General features: G+C 44.4%; 1 protein-coding gene across 5 annotated transcripts in view; it reads right to left on the bottom strand.

The window, feature by feature from the left end:
* Positions 1–20,969, bottom strand: part of LOC121557518 (tenascin) — a 128,782-nt gene that overhangs the window by 34,142 nt on the left and 73,671 nt on the right. For 4 of the 5 annotated variants that reach the window (XM_041871115.2, XM_041871117.2, XM_041871114.2 and 1 more), the window contains exons 2-6: positions 5,743–6,337; positions 4,144–5,364; positions 2,513–2,776; positions 1,724–1,839; positions 156–309 (exon numbers count right to left, since the gene is read on the bottom strand). In XM_041871115.2, coding sequence (XP_041727049.1) covers positions 156–309; positions 1,724–1,839; positions 2,513–2,776; positions 4,144–5,364; positions 5,743–6,229 — 2,242 coding nt within the window. In that variant the 5' untranslated portion in view covers positions 6,230–6,337. Of the gene's footprint in view, positions 1–155; positions 310–1,723; positions 1,840–2,512; positions 2,777–4,143; positions 5,365–5,742; positions 6,338–8,305; positions 8,325–20,969 lie in introns of those variants that run through there. The other variant, XM_041871116.2, reaches the window with a different exon arrangement.

The raw sequence follows: 20,969 nt of genomic DNA, 5'->3' as shown, positions 1-20,969 counted from the left end.
AATACTTGGGTGGGTTTCCGTCCTACAAGCTACTATCTACGCAGGCTCAACATTCAGGTTCATTTTCCAGCTGAAAGATATTGGCCTGGAGGAGCAAATTATTGTCGTAAAAACAAATGAATAGAACTCTATGAGTGCTGTATGTATGTACTCACTTGTGAAAACATTCTTGCGTGCTGGGGGTCCACTGGTGTTGTTCTTCACCACCTCCAGTTTGACCTCGTACTCCTGACCAGGTCCCAGCCCAGACTGTTGGAACATGGTGTCAGGGCTGCCCAGGGAGTTCAGAATCTCCCCATTCTCCTCTTTCTGACAACACCAAAAAACACCAGTCATTAAAATGGTATGGCATGTTTTATGGCACACTTCCCCTTGGGGATCTATAAAGTACCTATCTATCTAGTGTATCTACCGTTACCCACCTCAAAGTCAAGTTTGGGCTCCTTCCCAAATGGCACCCTAATCACTACTTTCCCAGGGCCCATCTGGTCAAAAGTAGTGCACTTTATAGGGAATAGGGTGCAATTTGGGACACAACCTTGGTGTGGGAATAGGGCAGCCACATCATACTCAGAGGATTATGTCTGTGATTGTTAAACTACAGTAAGTGTGTGGGGGGAACTGAATTTAATGAACTGTGGCTTTCATGTCCTTGGACTACTTCTCATGGACTTTTTATAAGAAAAAACAAAGCATTTAGAAACAATAATCGTTCTATGCCTCATTGCTGCAGTACATGGCCATTATAGCTGGCAACAGAAGCCTCGCAGAACATTTAGTCACATTTAACTGCTGACTTAGAGACTTAGAGACTTGAATACTGGCTCGGCTAAAATATTTTCCACAGGATACTCACCCTGTTTCACATAGTATGTGTCCCAAATGGCACCCCACACCATATTCCCTATATAGTGCACTACTTTTGACCATAGGGCTCTGGTCAAAAGTAGTGCCTGGGGGTGTATGGTATCTACCACAGGGAAATGGGGATAATGTCAGGCTGTTGGCTTCTGAAGATCTCAACCTCCTCCTTGTGGAATATGTTGAGAGAGATCCATTAACAACATGCAATGCACCATGGGAGATGGAGGAGGGGCGTGTTTCTCACTCACAGATTGTCTGAAGATGAGGGGTCTACTACTGATAACTCAGTGTTTATATAGATGAGTAGTCTACTACTGATAACTCAGTGTTTATATAGATGAATGGTATACTACTGATAACTCAGTGTTTATATAGATGAATGGTCTACTACTGATAACTCAGTGTTTATGTAGATGAATGGTATACTACTGATAACTCAGTGTTTATATAGATGAATGGTCTACTACTGATAACTCAGTGTTTACATAGATGAATGGTCTTCTACTGATAACTCAGTGTTTATATAGATGAATGGTCTACTACTGATAACTCAGTGTTTATATAGATGAATGGTCTACTACTGATAACTCAGTGTTTATATAGATGAATGGTCTACTACTGATAACTCAGTGTTTATATAGTTCAATGGTCTACTACTGATAACTCAGTGTTTATATAGTTCAATGGTCTACTACTGATAACTCAGTGTTTATATAGTTCAATGGTCTACTACTGATAACTCAGTGTTTATATAGATGAATGGTCTACTACTGATAACTCAGTGTTTATATAGATGAATGGTCTTCTACTGATAACTCAATGTTATTTTCATATAAGGGGTCTACTGCTGATAACTTACAGTGTTTCTGAAGATTAGGTTCCAGCCATCAAAAGGGATGTCCAGGGGGTCCCACTGAACCTCTACTGCAGTCTCCCTCACTGATGTGAACTTGAGTCCCTCAGGCTCAGGGAGATCTAATGGGATGAGACAGACAAATACAACCATGTTTGATGTTCTGTTTACTAAACCCTCAGGACACCCAGCACATGGACTGCGTCAAAAATGGCACCATATTCCCTATATAGTGCACTGCATTTGATCAGAGCCAGCCCTATGGGTCCTGGTCAAAAGTTGTGCACTATATAGGAAATAGGCTGGCTGGTTCCAATGACAGGTAGATTAAGGGTAACAACATTGAAAAACTACAACATCCCAGGTACAATTAGGGATTTAATTAAAGGAGGTTAGCAACAGATGTTCGCATGAGCCCCGCAATCAATTTTTTGATATTAAAAGTGAAATTAGATTTTTATTGACTGCCCTTTATGAATGTCACTTTTGCATTACCCCAGATCTGGGAGAGCGGACAAGTCAGGCATCAAAGGTGAGGTGAGGTAGTATGGTGTCCATATTAGGACAGTCTCAGTCAGACTTGAGTCTGTCTTATCACAAGTTCCTGCTGAGACTGAGACGGCCCTAATATGGACACCGTAGCGGTGATTTACATCTCCGGGGTGAAGTTTCCGCAGGTACAGATCTAGGATCAGCTTACCTTCCCCCAATCCTAACCTTCACTATTAGTGGGGAAATTGCAAAACTGACACAAGGTGAGCGTCTTAGGTCAACTTTATACTACTCCTGACTTACGTGTTGCCACTCTGGCACTGACAGGGACACTCCTCTTGTTGTTGAGGACAGCGAAGACACTGATCAGATACTCCACACCAGGCTCCAGCTCACTGATGGTGGCGTTCTTCTGATCCCCAGGCACACGCATGTCGAGCTCCAGGCCTCCAAGGGCGGTGGGCACATAGGTGACCAGGTACTCTGCCACCTGCATCTCGTTAGCCCAGGACAGGTCCACTGTCTCTGGGGTGACCTCCAGCACTGTCAGATCCTTGGGTGGAGACACTGGAGAGACCCACAACCACATCATGTTAGGGGACATATTCGGGATAGTAGGTAAAATTGTAACAGATAAGTGTTTTTTTTATTGTTTATACCATGGACTTGGTTGGGTACGCTTTATCAAATAAAATAAAAACACACAACTATGATACGTATCACAAATGCAAAGAACAATGCCTATGAATCACTATCAAGTTCAAGTAGGCAGTCTTATTGGGCAGGGAAATTAAAATGTCCAGATTTGCTAAATGTATAATTTTGTCTGAAAATTCCAGCAGCATGACTACACTTCAATGGAGGGTGGGCTTCGAATCGCATAATTTGCCAAACCAGATTTTGAAAATGTTCTCTGATCTGAGTTATTTTGCGGCAACTAATGACATAAATTCAACCAAATCATAAATTCTCCAAGATGATGCCAATAGCCATGGAAAATTTCATTTGACATCCACATTAAACTGCAACATTATTTATTCAAAGAATATATAATATAATAATAATATGCCATTTAGCAGACGCTTTTTATCCAAAGCGACTTACAGTCATGCGTGCATACATTTTTGTGTATGGGTGGTCCCGGGGATCAAACCCACTACCTTGGCGTTACAAGCGCCATGCTCTACCAGCTGAGCTACAGAGGACCACCAATGAAAGAAATATAACCAATGTTGTGCAGCCAGAAACATTAGCATTTAAATGAATGTCATCATGTGGAAATGTTCCTCAAACCTATTAGCCATAAACAAATTATATCACATCAAGCGATACTCCCATCAACCAAAGGATGTGAGATCTCTCTCTCTCTCTCTCTCTCTCTGTCTCTCTCTATTTGTCCGAAATTACACCCTATTTCCTAGTACAGCGATTCTCAACCAAATATGGGTCGCGGGAGGTTTTGAATAGGTTGCGAGTGTGAGTAAAACATTTAATAAATACATGTATTACATTTTTTATGAAAGATACTCCAGTCTTAACTTAAACGACTAAAACCAGGTAGGGCCTTCCTCAATATATAGTTATTAGCAGCACTATTTAGCAGATTTGGTTGATTTTGTGGTCTCAAACAGCATCTTCATCAAGAATTAATGACAATGAAAAAGGTGGGACTGCTGTTCCCTTTTCATATGATTAGTACATTTACTATCAATATAGCATTCAAAATAGTTTTCCAGATTGCATTTTATCTCCCCCAAAAATCATATTGGATCGCGACTGAGACAACCTGGTTCAATTTGGGTCCTGAGGCAAAACCAGTTGAGAACCACTGCCCTAGTACACTACTTTTGACCAGAGCCCTATTGGCCCTAGTCAAAAGTAGTGCACTATAAAGGGAATAGGGTGCCATTTGGGGTTGATCCTCGGTCTCTTACCCCCAGAGCAGTCCTCTCCGATGAAGCCTTCGTTACATAGACACACTCCATTCATACATCTACCCTGGTCCTCACAGTCTCCTGGACAGGTCAGCACAGAGCAGTCCAAGCCCTGGAATCCCTCGAAGCACAAACACTTCCCGTCTACGCAATAGCCCCTCTCCAGGCAGTTGTTGGGACACGTCTTCTCACTGCAGTCCTCCCCAGCAAAGCCTTTGTTGCACACACACTGGCCGTTAACACAGCGCCCACGGTTCAGACAGTTGTTGGGACAAGTCAGCTCGCTGCAGTCTTTGCCCGTGAAGCCCATGAAGCACACGCACGTGCCGTCAACACACTCGCCGCGACCCAGGCAGTCCTTGGGGCAGGTCTTGATGCTGCAGTCGTCCCCGGCAAAGCCTTTACTGCACACACACTGTCCTTTCAAACAGCGGCCTTGGTTCAGACACTTCTTGGGGCAGGAGATTTCAGAGCAGTCGTCACCCTCAAATCCTACATTGCAGACGCACTCTCCGTTGACACACTGACCTCTGTTGCTGCAGTTGTCTGGGCAAGACAGGATGGAACAGTTCACTCCCTCGAAGCCTGGGTCACAGATGCACCTCCCGTTGAAGCAATGGCCTCTTTCAGTACAATCGTTGGGGCAGGTGAGCTTGGAGCAGTCCTCGCCGATGTAGCCAGAGTGACACACACATTGGCCGTCGACACACATCCCACGGTTGTTACAGTTGCTGGGGCAGGTGAGTTCCCCGCAGTCCTCCCCGTTGAAGCCCTCCTCGCAGAAGCAGGTTCCGTTGACACAGCGGCCGCGATCGTAGCAGTCATTGGGGCAGATGAGCTCGGAGCAGTCGTAGCCCGTCCACGGCTCGTCACACACACACTCATCGTCCACGCAGCGGCCGCGTCCCAGGCAGTTGTTCAGGCAGTTGGTCTGGGAGCAGTCGTTCCCGGTGAAGCCGTCCTCACAGATACACATGGCGTCGATGCACTCCCCATTGTCCCCACAGTTCATCTGACACAGCTCCATGCTGCAGTCGTCTCCGTCGAAGCCCTCGAAGCAGACACACTTGCCGTCCACGCAGCGTCCCTGGTCTTGGCAGAAGTTGGGGCACTCAGGCTCAGTGCAGTTGGGTCCCTTCCAGCCGGGCTCACACACACAGCTGCAGGTCTCAGTGCTGAAGTTACCACGGCCGTTACAGTAAGGCTTGGTGGCCACCTCACCTGAGGAAACATAGAGGAAACAACACAGAAATAAATTCAATGATGATAATACTATAACTTCTATAGCAGATATTATACATACAAAAAGACAACAGCAATGAGTCGGAACAGGGGATACTGATCTATAGAAGAATTAAAACCAATGTAGGAATGTAATCTAAGTGAAAACTACAACTCTAACTGCTGTGCCACTAGAACAGTGTTTCTAAATCCTGGTCCTGGGAACCCAAAGTGTTGCACATTTTGGCCTTAGCACTAAAACACTTTATACAACTAATCAACTCACTATCAAGCCTATAGTTTAATCAGGTGAGTCAGGACCAGGAATTGTGAAACACTGCCTGAGAATGTCTCTGGTCAAAATGTTCTTTACTGTACCTGTAATCTGGGCTCCACAGCAACTGGCTCCACTGCCACACTGTTCTCTGAGGCTGGACAGCTCAGACTCCAGCATCTCCAGTCTGCTAAGGATGTCCTTCATATCGGGCATGTGGTTGTCACAGCCGCACGCCTGCTTGGGGATGTTGATGCGGTGGGTGAACACGATCTGGTTCTCTCCGTCCATCGTGTGGTCCAGGTTCTCCGAGCTCCGCATGGCCGACTGGACTGGACTTCGTTTAGGCTTGACCTTGGTTCCTCCTGGGCTCTCCACGTCTACGGAACACAGGGAGCTGGAGGGGACATTGATGTTGTAGACGTGGTTGAAGACCACCGGCTGGTCTGGGTGGGGCAGGGTCAGGTTCTCAGAGGGTTCTCTCAGGGTTTCTCTGCGGTGCCGGATGATCTTCTTGACCAGGCCGGCGCTGGAGAGCTGAAGCAGCACAGCCACGGTCACACAGCCTAGGAGCAGGCCTTTCATCACCATGATGACCAGGTCCTGTCACGTCCTGCTGGGAGTACTTGTGAACAGTCAGGGATGGGGGAGGAGAATGGAGTCCTTCTATCTGGGAGATGACGCAGATGCCCTTGTGTCCTAGAAAGAAAGAAAGAAAGAAAGAAAGAAAGAAAGAAAGAAAGAAAGAAAGAAAGAAAGAAAGAAAGAAAGAAAGAAAGAAAGAAAGAAAGAAAGAAAGAAAGAAAGAAAGAAAGAAAGAAAGAAAGAAAGAAAGAAAGTTGAGATTGTGACACATACTTTATGTTATAGTACAGTAGCTCAACCCACTCTCAATTATCAAGTTATGAAACTCAGAACTACGTTGACATTCCTAGTTTGCCCTTGCTAGCCAGTATGGAGCCGACAGTGACCAAATCAAAACACCCTGATACACAGGGGACCATGTGGCTGCAGTGAAATGTCATAGTATCCCACTAAAAGCAATTAACCTTCCACAATCCCCCTCCAATACATGATCCTGTTGCTGCCTGCCTGCCAGTCAGTCAGTCAGTCAGTCAGTCAGTCAGTCAGTCAGTCAGTCAGTCAGTCAGTCAGTCAGTCAGTCAGTCAGTCAGTCAGTCTGTCTGTCTGTCTGTCTGTCTGTCTGTCTGTCTGTCTGTCTGTCTGTTTGTCTGTCTGTCTGTCTGTCTACCCTTCCTGCCTGCCTGCCTGCCTGCTTGTCTCCTTGCCAGCCTGCCTGTCTGCTTGCCTGTTTCCCTGCCTACCTGCCTGTTTCCCTGCCTGCCGGTCTGCCTGCACCCCATCTCAACCCCCCTGTTCACAGCGGAGGACACAGACACTTAGTGGATGACATTGTGGCTTATTTTCTCTATTTCTCTGAGGACCAACACTGCAGGGCCAATACTGCAGGGATGGTGTGTTGTGACCTTGAGTACTGCTGGAGCTTATTCTCCGTCCGGGTTTCTCATGACAGGCTGCCATGAACAGCAGGCAACACCTGCATGTGGGGAGTGGGGAGGGAGGAGCTACCCTTCTCCCTCTCCTTCCCAACTCCCTGTACCACAACCCTAGCTGACATTTTAATACCGATGAGGGGAGACCATCTGCAGGTTTCCGGCTAGCCTAGCGGCGCACCGCACGGAGTGGCCGGGTGTTCAGTGTGTGCTCCAAATGGCACCCTATTCCCTTTATAGTGTACTACTTTTGACTAGAGCCCTATGGGTAGTAGTGGTCAAAAATAGTGCACTGTAAAGGGGATAGAGTGCCATTTGGTACGCATTACAGGGCTCCCCACTATTCAAATTCACCTGACCGCTCTACAGACGGCCATTCAGTTTCAATTGGTAACATGATTCTTCCTACACCAGAAGTTACTGGGCTATTTGGCAAGGCTCCCGAGCAGTGGAGGCTGCTGAGGGGAGAAAGGCTCATAATAATGGCTGGAACGGAGCGAATGGAATGGCATCAAACACATTGAAGCCATGTGTTTGATGTATATGATACCATTCCACTTATTCTACTCCAGCCATTACTATGAGCCCGTACTCCCAAATTAAGGTGCCACCAACCTCCTGTGCTCCCGAGACATGTTGTTTCTTTTAAGAGTAACGGTCTGCTGGAAAATGTGCCGGGATTTAATTGTGGTTTGGAGACTGGCAGTAAAGTTTGTTTTCTTTCCTTTAATCTTGTGGTTACATAAAACATACAGGTTAGTTGAAGTATTCTCCACTGTAAATACAGGTTAGTGAAAGTATTCTCCACTTTGGGCAACAGAGCTTGAATGTGGAGCATAAACTACATGTTCTGTATCAACACAAGAATAGATATTGATATAAAGGAAGGGGGGATATGTGAAGACTATGCCTAACAATAAGGTATTAAGTAACTATTAGGTAACTTTGTGTAAGTTAAGAGTGACACAAGAAGAAATAGCCTGAGTGTGTTGTTTTTTTAACCTTCTCATTATTAGCACATTATACGTGGGGACATGAGTGTAAATACAAATGTAACAATGGATTTTCCTGTCTTCAAAAAAAAGGTGTGTGTTTTGTTCCCCAAGTGAATTAAAGACTAACTTTTCTGCACCATCTATTTGGTGTTCCTCACCTTCAGTAAGAACATAATTTCTACACTCTCCCCTGTGAGAGCAGACGGCGGGGGGCTGACAGCCAGGACAGTCACTGGCACAGGGGAGTCATGAACAGGTAATATCCTGTGCTGTGAGGAGCTGCAGCTGCTCTGCTTCTGTCTGCTCCGTCTCCTGAACCGGGGCTGGCTGACGTGTGATTAGGCTGGCTGACAGATGAGCTCCAGTCACAGGGATACAGGGGATGGGATCCCACGGATGCTCTCAGCTTCAGCAGCCCCACGCAGCCAGCCCCTGATTAGACAGACAAGGATGAGTGCCTCTGTGATGGACGCACAGTAAGAGCACTAATGTAGCCTGCTAATGGGAGCGCTAAGATCTGAAACGTAGGGGTGTGAAAAAGCTACCCCCCACCTCACAGGCATACACGCACACACACACACACACACACACTCACTCCACTGTGCCTGAGCATCGCAAACCAGGGATTAAATCAACAAAATAGCCAGAAAATTGCCTTGAGCTGCTGCTGGGGTTTTAGTTCTGGGCGGATGGTTGGCTTTCTCACTTTGGAGACTGGCTGGCTTCTCTCCACATGGACCTCTAAGAGACCCATCCCTCCCCGAGAGACTGAACTACTCTTTGTGCGAGGCATTATTTAGCAAATCTGTGGCTTTGGCAAAACACAGTATTATTCAAAAATAAGTGGAAAGGAATAAAACATGTATAATCAGAACCAAACTTGTATTTCTCAACTATCTACAGACTGGATAAGCTAATGCCAGCTACTTGTGACCATACTATTATTATTAGATGATACTGTGAATAACAGACAGTTTTAGCGTTTTTCTACCATGGGAAACAAAGAAAACAGCCTCCCCTCCTGGACTTCCGTCAGCAGACCCCCGTGGCCATGGTTCTATGCTAATGCAGCTGGTCGCTGGCACACTCACTCGGACTTGACACAATTTGACTGCTGCTGCTTTCTAATTCTCTCACTTGTTTTTACTCTATTGTTAGCTTCTCAGACCGCAACAAAGCCAGTTGGCTACCATGTGGCCAATGTGAGGGGAATTTTACCAGGGAAAGAAGAACCTGCTGGCTGGCACACATATTTAGTGCAAGTGATCTAAATTAGCCCAGTATTGTATGAGTGGTACTGAGCCGGCGACGCTTCAGTTTTATACCAACCACACACAGAGGACAGCTGGGAATGGTTTCAAACAAAGTCCCGTCTTCAAAAGCTTCTCATTCAAAACTTTGCAGTATTGACTATTCATCTGTGCTAACAATGGTGCCTATTTAAGCAATAAGGCCCGAGGAGGTGTGGTATATGGCCAATATACCATGGCTAAGGGCTGTTCTTATGCACGACGCAACGAGGAGTGCCTGGTTACAGCCCTTGCAAAAGTTTGGATTGATTAATTAGAATAAAATGGCAAATAAGAATGTGTCTACACATCTCAAAACAAGTAAAGCATCATTCTTCTCTGACCCTGCCATATGGAAATACAATAATGATCATTCAGATTAGAGTTGATGTCTGCGCCCCTGCAGAAATCCAATTAGCATAATAAAAAAGTCCCCATAAAAATCTGTCAGTTTAAGCATTGGTTGCGTCTCAATCCACCGCATCCGCCGATGTCGCATTTCAGCATCTGCGGTGTTTGTCAGACCATTGCGAAAATCAGTCTTCTCCCAAAATCGTCTGTAGCATATGAACGGTTTAGCCTACAAACTATTATGACCCCTCTATGGAAAGATGAGACTCTCACGAACACGATGGTGTTCTCTGTTTTGCTCTGAAGTCGGTACAGCCAATGGGACTCGTCTGAAGTTGATAGAGCCGAACTTCCAACTTCTGTCTGTAGCGTCTGAACAGTTTGGGCTACACACTAATATGACCCCTCTGTGGAAATTAGTGGATTCGGCTATTTCAGCCACACCCGTTGCTGACAGGTGTATAAAATTGAGCACACCGCCATGCAATCTCCATAGACAAACATTTACAGTAGAATGGCCCGTACTGAGGAGCTCAGTGACTTTCAATGTGGCACCGTCATAGGATGCCACCTTTCCAAAAGGTCAGTTGTTCAAATTTCTGCCGTGCTAGAGCTGCCCCGGTCAACTGTAAGTGCTGTTATTGTGAAGTGGAAACGTCTAGGAGCAACATCGACTGAGCACAAGCTCACAGAACGGGACCGCCGAACACTGAAGCGCTTAGCGCATAAAAATCATCTGTCCTCGGTTGGAACACTCACTACCTAGTTCCAAATTGTCTCTGGAAGCAACATCACTACAATAACTGTTTGTTGGGAGCTTCATGAAATGGGTTTCCATGGCCGAGCAGCCACACACCAGCCTAAGATCACCATGTGCAATACCAAGCGTCGGCTGGAGTGGTGTAAAGCTCGCCGTCATTGGACTCTGGAGCAGTGGAAACGCGTTCTCTGGAGTGATGAATCACGCTACACCATCTGGCAGTCCGACGGACGAATCTGGGATTGGCGGACGCCAGCAGAACCCTACCTGCCCCAATGCCTAATGCCAACTGTAAAGTTTGGTGGAGGAGGAATAATGGTCTGGGGCTGTTTCTCATGGTTCGGGCTAGGCCCCTTAGTTCCAGTGAAGGGAAATCTTAACGCTACAGCATACAATTACATTATAGATGATTATGTGCATACAATGACATTCTAGACGATTCTGTGCTTACAACTTTGTGGCAACAGTTTGGGGAAGGCCCTTTCCTGTTTCAGCATGACAATGCCCCGGGGGCACAAAGTGATGTCCATACAGAAATGGTTTGTCGAGATCGGTGTGGAAGAACTTGACTGGCCTCCACAGAGCCCTGACCTCAACCCCATCAAACACCTTTCGGATGAATTGGAACGGCGACTGCGAGCCAGGCCTAATCGCCCAACATCAGTGCCCGACCTCACTAATGCTCTTGTGGTTGAATGGAAGCAAGTCCTTGCAGCAATGTTCCAAAATCTAGTGGAAAGCCTTCCCAGAAAAGTGGAGGCTGTTATAGCAGATGGGTGGACCATCTCGATATTAATGCCCATGATTTTGGAATGAGATGTTCGACGAGCAGGTGTCCACTTACATTTGGTCATGTAGTGTATATATGGAGACAAAAAATTATAATATCCTGAGCTTCTCAGATATAGCACAGACACTTCAGAACAAACTTGTTCCATGTAGTGAATCTGTTATTTAATGCGGCTTAGACAGGGTTTAGACTGTTATGAGTTAAAGAAATAGTGTAAAATGTGATAATGCTAACTAGGTTGACATGATTTTGATTGATCAAATAAGGATGATACTACATGCATCTACTGTAGCTACATCGCAAGCATCTGAAAATATATAAACTGATGAACAGTTTTACCATGTGGGTGTGGATACAATAAGCATGCTTCTTCAATTTCTATGGAAAAGAAGAGACCGTGTGAGACAGAACTGAGACCCCATAGAGATTAAATCTAATCCCCAGAAGTGTTTCTTTACATAAGTCTGCTTGTCATACTTCACTGTACCTCCCTGCTTTTATCATTAGTGTAATGTAAGAACCATGGCACTGTATGTCCAACTCCAACCAATGCAAGCCATAATCCTCCCGTACCTTACAGTACTAAACATTGTTTTTTTTCTCTGATAAAGATGCTTGTCTCTCCGCTGTATGTTGTATTTTTTCCTTCTGTATTGTTTAAGTCTTAGACGATCTTAATCCGTCAATAAATCAAGTGAATCACTTATTCAACACAAAGCAGAAGGAAGAGGATCAGGCTGGAACATAGGGGTTAGCAAAACGGAAAACCAGGACACTGCAGCCCATTGAAATCCCTATAAACTACAGTTTTGTATAGCAGAATTTGCCTTCGACTGCATCCCAAATGGCACCATATTCCATAGTTCACTACTTTTGACCAGGGCCTCTGGTCAAAAGAAGAGCATTATATTGGGAATAGGCACAAGTAAGATTTTTGTAATAAATGTTCAATCGCTTAGCATAGCTGCTACCGTTTCCCACGCTAACCTCTAGTTTCAGGGGAAATGAAAAAATATTGCTATTTTGTCGATGATTGCTTTTCCAGTCGTACCTTTAATTTCATTTCCATGTCCAATTTTTCAGACACTGGAAGTTGTTCCTTCAATTGGTTCTGGAAGAGCACCTTATGATTGATTAGAGGGAGCCTTCCGCCTGTAGAGGAATTCAGACGTCATATGCAGAAGCCATGATTTATTTCAAACTCAGCCCAGCCTGGCCCCCATGCTGACAAACTTAATCATCACTGTACACTACAGGGGCGGACTGGGACCAAAAATCGTCCCTGCCATTTCTAACACACCAGTGCATTCTTTTCCTTGAGGCCCCCACACCTGCCAATTATTTTCCTTGAGGCGCCCATTATTAGCCAGATAATTATAATTTTGCTCTACAAACCCAAGTTAGACAGGTCCACTAGGCTAAAAATGGACCAGCCCATCTGACATTTGCCCGAAATGCCAGATGGCCAGTCTGCCCTTGGTAGCCTAGCTTAACTAACACTCACTGTGCCATGATCAAGCTTGCCTAGTTTTGTAGGTCGCCCATGACAATGACGAGCTTGCCTTCTTTGGCACACACTCTTATTTAATCTGGGTTGCTCTTGAGGAGATGAACAACCAGTTATTGTCTGGAGGATCTTTTCACCTTGAGAGACGCCATACAAAATATGTGGGTGGATGTATACTGTCCCAGAGTACCAGGCTCATTGACCATGGTATCAGAGTACCAGGCTCATTGACCATGGTATCAGAGTACCAGGCTCAATGACCAGGAAATGGTGCTCCATCAAAAGCTCATGAGAAAATACCACATCAAACTGCCACATTAACAGCTTCCATAACTCTATCACGTCAAGATGAATCTTTAAATAGAAGCTTGGCAATAAGGTGGACACACTGGCTAATATTGAAATGGTTTGATATGCGCATAAATCACAATCACACGCCTGCAAGGTGAGAGGGGTCCTACTTATGTCCTCTTCTGGAGTGGTTCAAGTATTTGTTTCAATCTCCACGAAGGTCACAATCAGAGAGAGAAAGAGAGAAAGAGAGAGAGAGAGAGAGAGAGAGAGAGAGAGAGAGAGAGAGAGAGAGAGAGAGAAAGAGATAAAGAGATAAAGAGAGAGAGAGAGAGAGAGAGAGAGAGAGAGAGAGAGAGAGAGAGAGAGAGAGAGAGAGAGAGAGAGAGAGAGAGAGAGAGAGAAAGAGAGAGAGAGAGAGAGAGAGAGAGAGAGAGAGAGAGAGAGAGAGAGAGAGAGAGAGAGAGAGAGAGAGAGAAAAGGAGATAAAGAGAGAGAGAGAGAGAGAGAGAGAGAGAGAGAGAGAGAGAGAGAGAGAGAGAGAGAGAGTGAGAGAGAGAGAGAGAGAGAGAGAGAGAGAGAGAGAGAGAGAGAGAGAGAGAGAGAGTTGCTGAGGACAGCACTATACCTGTATGGCTGAGAGTTATAATCATCAAACACAGAAATTGATCTCCTGGATGACTAATAACGTGGATTGACTGCGAGTGCGAGTGAGACATAGGATCGATTGTAAACTCCAGCCCTCAGTCACATTGTTGCTGCTCACCAAAACGGGTTTCTAAAGTAATCACCTTGCAACAATGGAAAACCCTGTGCTCTCTGTCTTTGTCTCGATCGATCATACAGTACACGACCCGTACTGATATTGCACAGTGTTGAACTGAATTGAGAACAACATAGAAATTCATTTTTGAAAACACAGTAGATGAAGCAGTCAATCAATCTCATCTTAGCCGTTCAAAGGGAGGAAGGAACCGCATGCTTTAGAGGGATGAGGCTAACTCATGGTACTGACTGTGCCCATGACCTAACACATTGTCTCATTGGAAAAAACAAAGCAGCACAAAAGGGTGCCATTTTGGATGCAGCCTCTAACGCAATCCACGGCCTCCAAACAAGCCCTCTCAGTCTAGTTTGCTAGTGAACGACTGGACGCAGATGCCCCCTCAGACATTTATTTTGTCTGGCCTGGACACAATTCAAAGGGCAGTCAGTTGTGGCAGGTTTGGACTTACTGATTGGTTTCTAACAAATTGTTTTGAGCATTCATAACACACAATACACTTCCATTTGTTTGGATGAAAGGCCTAGAAGGTCACGACACAGAAACTGACCCTCATATCTGGCTGAAACATGAAATGTAGCCTAAATGTGTTTGGTATTTCTGAGCTGTGTACATTTACATGTTGATGATAACTATAATTGAATAATTGCAGAAATGCAACTAAACCCCACAATATTAACTTTAAAGGTATAGTGCAGTCAAAAACGTGATTTGCTGTGTTTCATATATATTTCCACACAGAGGTTGGAATTATACTGTGAAATTGTGAAAATGCTCTTTTAGTGTCAGAGCTGTTTGAAAAGACTTACTGAAATGTCAGCCTGTTTTCATGGGATGGAGTTTTGGCCTGCCTGGTGACATCACCAGGTGGTAAATTAGTTAATAAACCAATGAGAAAGAGAGTTCCAAACCTCTCTGCCAATAACAGCTTGTTTTCAGTTTTCCCCTCCACACTCAGACCCCTCCCAAACAGTCCTAGCAAAATTCTTGCTTGAGAAATTGTTATTGCTAAGAAGCTATTTTTGTTTCTTTTTGAACATTTTAATCACAGTAAGGTACTTAATTGTTACCCAGAAATGATCTGATATTGAGATAAAAATGGCTGTATTGGACCTTTAAGACACTGGAAATTGTAGGCAACTCTCTTTGAATAACTAAGGGGTAAACTCTCTGAGAAGTGAGACTATTAAATAAAGTATGTGTTACAATGTTTTGATTACATCCACTCTTGGCGTATAGCTTATCATTTTTCCTCTGTATGGGAAAAGTATAAAATTACTTGCAAGATGAAATTTCAATCAAAATATGGTCTTATTTTTTTCTCGGGATGAAAAGGCTTGGTTTCATATAAATCAAGCCCCATGTTATTGGTCTTCCATGACCCTGGTGTATCTGATGGCACAGATAGCAGGGGCGTGGGGGTTGGTGTGTTCATGTCTGATAAGACAGGCTGGGGGTGGAGGACTGTGATACCAGCGCAAACACTTATCTCAATGCACTGCTAGGCTAAGTCCCAAAAGGCACCCTATTCCCTTTATAGTGCACCTCAAAGGGCCTGGTCAAAAGTAGTACACTATATAGGGAATAGGGTGCCATTTGGGACTCAGACAATGCACTGCTAGTGAGATCACTTAGCCAAGGGTGAACAGTATCACCCTGATTGAACCACAGGGTTGCTTTGGAGCCGATCCCATCTTAACTGACAGTTACAAAACATAAACACATATTTACTGAACCGAAAAGCAATTTCCCATTCTGACATTGAGATACAAAGACAAATATGGATGCTTTGAATGCACATGGGAGGGGAATGGAATGGCAGGCAGACAGCCGAAGACTCCATTTTATGGTGTCAAAATGACTCCCATCTCTGGACAGAGCCCATCAATATTCTTTACTGCTGGTAACGTAGGTCTGTCACACACTGCTCTGACAGCCCAGTCCGGATGGAGAGGATGCATACCAGTCATTGTTCATGAGACATTTTTTACATGTTGTTGGTGACCTCCTGTTTATTAGTTCAACCTCTGTGTGGCAGGCAGCGCAGGGGAATAGCTGCCTCATCTGCTGCCTTTATAGCTCATCCAACCATTCATTTCAGCAGACAGTCGTGACAATCTAGCCCTCCATTCATTCATCCCACTTCCTTTCCTTTAGTTTTAACACCACACAGCAATGACGATAAAATATGCTTGTGTTTGACTTTATTCTAACTGCACTGCCTTCAGAAAGTATTCACACCCCTTGACTTTTTCCGAAATTTTGTTGTGGAAGAAAAATGTAACATTTGTTAAAAATGTATGAAAAATAAAACACTAATATAGTGTATCTTGATTAGATAAGTATTCAACCTCAAAGTCAATACATGTTAGAATCACCTTTAGCAATGATTACAGGGGTGAGCCTTTCTGGGTAAGTCTCTAAGAGCTTTGCACACCTGGATTGTACAATATTTGCACATTATTGTTTTGACAATTCTTCAAGCTCTGTCAAGTTGGTTGTTGATTATCGCTAGACAGCCATTTTCAAGTCGATTTAAGTCAAAACTGTAACTAGGCCACTCAGGAACATTCAATGTCATCTTGGTAAGCAACATATATATTTGTGTATTTGGCCTAGTGTTTTAGGTTATTGTCCTGCTGAAAGGTGAATTTGTCTCCCAGTGTTGGTTGGATAGCAGACTGAACCAGGTTTTCCTCTAGGATTTTGCCAGTGCTTAGCTCTATTCCGTTTCTTTTCATAGTAAACAACTCCCTAGTCCTTGCGATGACAAGCATACCCATAACATGTTGCAGCCACCACCATGCTTGAAAATATGAGGAGTGGTACTCGTTGATGTGTTGTGTTGGATTTGCCCCAAACATAACACTTTGTATTCACAACATAAAGTTGATTTCTTTACCACATTTTTTGCAGTTTTACTTTAGTGCCTTATTGCAAACAGGATGCGTGTTTTTAAATATTTTGTACAGGCTTCCTTCTTTTCACTCTGTCATTTAGGTTAGTATTGTGGAGTAACTACAATGTTGTTGATCCATCCTCAGCTTTCTCCACAGCCATTCATCTCTGTAACTGTTTTAAAGTAACCATTGGCCACATGGTGAAATCCCTGAGTGGTTTGCTTCCTCTCCGGCAACTGAGTTAGAAAGGACTCCTGTATCTTTGTAGTGACTGGGTGTATTGATTCACCATGCAAAGTGTAATTAATAACTTCACCATGCTCAAAGGGATATTCAGTGTCTGCTTTTTGTTGTTACTCATCTACCAATAGGTGCCCTACTTTGTTAGGCAATGGAAAACGTCCCTGGTCTTTGTGGCATTGTGTGTAGGCCAGTGACACAAAATCTCAATTTAACCCGTTTTAAATTCAGTCTGTAACACAACAAAATGTGGAAAAAGGGAAGGGATGTGAATACTTTTGGAAGTCACTGTATGATGTTTTGTGTTGATAATTTACTGTATCTTATTGAGGCTGGCTGACCTTGAAGACAAGGATCAACTTTCAAGCAGCCAACACCTTCTCAGGTCACCAAATCTTGCTGCAAGACGAGCTCGACAGAGATTTGATTGCAGTACTATAACAAGAAACAAGAGAGCTGGGAGCATCTGGGGCTTCATATTGGTTACCTCTAGAGAGACCTTGTTAACTTAATTGCTTACCCATACAAAAGTGGCACTAGGACCAGACACAACATCAGTAAAAAAAAAAGGAACATTCTCAGATTATCCAATTCCCTCACAGACCTTCAGACAATGCTGCAGCATGACTCTTTAGTGGCTTTATGGATCAATAACTGTCTACTTGCTGGTCTGCGGTAGGCACAAGGCATGAACAATCTTGATTTTCTGTCCAACTGTGGACAGAAAAATCCCTTTCCTGGAGAGGGAGCACCTTGCAGGCATGTGGTCTCGGGAGCATTTCACCATGTTGTTCCCTGACTTTGGCTTTGCACTGAAGCAGTGAATTCAGACAGAGGAGAGGACAACTTCTTCTGTCCTTGGTCCTAGTTCCTCCCTCGCAAACTGTAGCAGCAGTCCACTACTTCCAATATGTAAACTCTGCTGACAACGTACAGTAGTAAAAACATTTGGTGTATTGCCTTGTTTACATTTACATTTTAGTCATTTAGCAGACGCTCTTATCCAGAGCGACTTACAGTTAGTGAATACATATCTTTTTTTTTTTTTATACTGGGAATCGAACCCACAACCCTGGCGTTGCAAACGCCATGCTCTATCAACTGAGCTACATCCCTGCCGGCCATTCCCTCCCCTACCCTGGACGACGCTGGGCCAATTGTGCGCCGCCCATGAGTCTCCCGGTCGCGGCCGGCTACGACAGAGCCTGGATTCGAACCAGGATCTCTAGTGGCACAGTTAGCACTGCGATGCAGTGCCTTAGACCACTGCGCCACTGCTCTCTTCATTCACTTGTAAATGAACCGAGGGGATTTTGAGGTTATTCAAGGACATCCAAAGTACTGTAGGCTATCTTTTGAAGACTGTGGGGTTTTATGACATTCTCCCACCCTATTCTCTGACACTCGGAAATCGAGGCAGGAATGTTGGCTGTGATATGGGGACATCTGTTTGTCCTTGTCTGCATGTCGATGAGGGCTGACAGTGTGTCGCGTGTCCTCATGGGGAGTACTACCATCCATTCACACACTTATACGACCCCAGGTCATACACTTTATGGGTCTCCCATTTACCATATCCCAATTTAAATTGTCTGCCCCCTCAATGAGGCCTGTCTTGTCCTGGGAACGTGATGCTGTGGTGCGTGCATTCCAATATGTGGGGTCACTGGCGAAGGCAAAGAGTCACAGCCATATCATCAGCCAGCTGTGTTCATCTCTTGGATGCCACCAAAGGAGTTACATCGTTTGCAACACAAAGGCCCCGGAACACAGACAGGCTGTGTCCCAAATGTCACCCTATCCCCTATATAGTGCATTACTTTCAACCAGGTCCTTTAGGGCTCTGGTCAACAGTAGTGCACTATATTGTGAATAGGGTGTCATTTGGGATGCATCCACAGGCTGCCAGTGCTTCCCTTCCACTCAGCTCTCACATTTGCATCAGAGTAACATTAAAAACCTTCTGGGACTTCAACACTTTAAGAAATTGGATTCTTTTTGAGAGAATCTTTGTTCCCGTGGTGATAACTAATCTGTCAGGAGCTTTTTGTCTTGGCGGGCGGAGGGGCTGTCAGTCGGAGGCCAATTCTGGGAGTGACACAGGAAAGAGGCCTTTTATAAGGCTTAATACATTCGTATGTGTCAGTCTCAAATGTGATGTGACCAGCAGCTATAACACAAAATCAAAATACAAAAGCAAAGCACAATATCACAGAGGACAATTTAGTGGATTGAAGGCTTAGTCTATATAAAGCAAATAGGTGCTCTCAAAGGGATAGATGGCATATATTCATTCATCGTCAATGGTGGTGGCATTTCATGAACTCAAACCACTACAAGCACAAACAATTACATTTTCTCACCAGAAATATTTTGGTCTAGCAGTCAGTCAGCATGATGTGGGTTACGAGTTTCCAGGTCCTGGGATCTGATTAAATCTGTATGTTTTAGGTTAACATCTGGCAGACAGACAGGCCATAATGCCAGCGGCTGGGATATACAAGGTGAAAACAAATAAAAACATACATTTACCAACCTGGAATAGTCTGAATGAACTGCAGCAGGTCATTATCTACACTGAACAAAAATATAAACTCAACATGTAAAGTGTTGGTGCCATGTTTCATGAGCTGAAATAAAAGATCCCAGAAATGTTTCATACACACAAAAGGCTTATTTCTCTCAAATGTTGTGCAGAAAATTGTTTACATCCCTGTTAGTGAGTATTTCTCCTTTGCCAAGATAATCAATCCACCTGACAGGTCTGGCATATCAAGAAGCTGATTAAACAGCATGATCATTACACAGGTGCACCTTGTGCTGGGGACAATAAAAGGTCACTCTAAAATGTGCAGTTGTCATAACACAACACAATGCCACAAATGTCTCAAGGTTTGAGGGAGAGTGCAATTGGCATGCTGACTGCAGGAATGTCCACCAGAGCTGTTGCCAGAATTTGGAATGTTCATTTCTCTACCAATGTTGTTTTAGAGAATTTGGCAGTACGTCCAACCTGCCTCACAACCGCAGACCACTTGTATGGCGTCGTGTGGGTAAGCAGTTTGCTGATGTCAACGTTGTGAACAGAGTGCTCCATGGTGGCGGTGGGGTTATGGTATGGGTAGCCATAAGCTATGGACAACGAACACAATTGCATTTTATCAATGGCAATTTGAATGCACAGAGATACCGTGATGAGATCCTCAGACGCATTGTCGTGCCATTCATCCGCCGCCATCACCTCATGTTTCAGCATGATAATGCACAGCCCCATGTCGCAACGATCTGTACACAATTCCTGGAAGCTGAAAATGTCCCAGTTCTTCCATGGCCTGCATACTCACCAAACATGTCACCCACTGAGCATATTTGGGATGTTCTGGATCAATGTGTACGACTACGTGTTCCAGTTCCCGCCAATATCCAGCAACTTCGCACAGACATTAACAAGGAGTATGACAACATTGCACAGGCCACAATCAACAGCCTGATCAACTCTATGCGAAGGAAATGCACATGGTGGTCACACCAGATGCTGAATGGTTTTCTGATCCACGACCCTACGTTTATTTTTAAGGTATCTGTGTGACCAACAGATGCATATCTGTATTCCCAGTCATGTGAAATCCATAGATTAGGGCCTAATGAATTTATTTTAAGTGACTGATTTCCTTATATGAACTGTAACTGGAAATCAGCTTTTGTTCTGCCATTACATAAGGGAGGTGACGGTAGTGATTTGGATAACTATCGACCCATCTCTAGGCTCCCTTGTCTGGCAAAGATCCTAGAATTTATAGTCAACAAACATTTACAATCTTTTCTTTCTGTTAACAGTATTTTTAGCACCAATCAATCTGGTTTTAGATCTAAACACAGTACCACATCGGCCACTATGCTTGTTGTAAAT

This window comes from Coregonus clupeaformis, chromosome 18, assembly GCF_020615455.1.
Source record: "Coregonus clupeaformis isolate EN_2021a chromosome 18, ASM2061545v1, whole genome shotgun sequence".
NCBI lineage: Eukaryota > Metazoa > Chordata > Actinopteri > Salmoniformes > Salmonidae > Coregonus > Coregonus clupeaformis.
The sequence above is the reverse complement of the archived record's forward strand: the minus strand, read 5'-3'. Positions and strand labels throughout refer to the sequence as shown.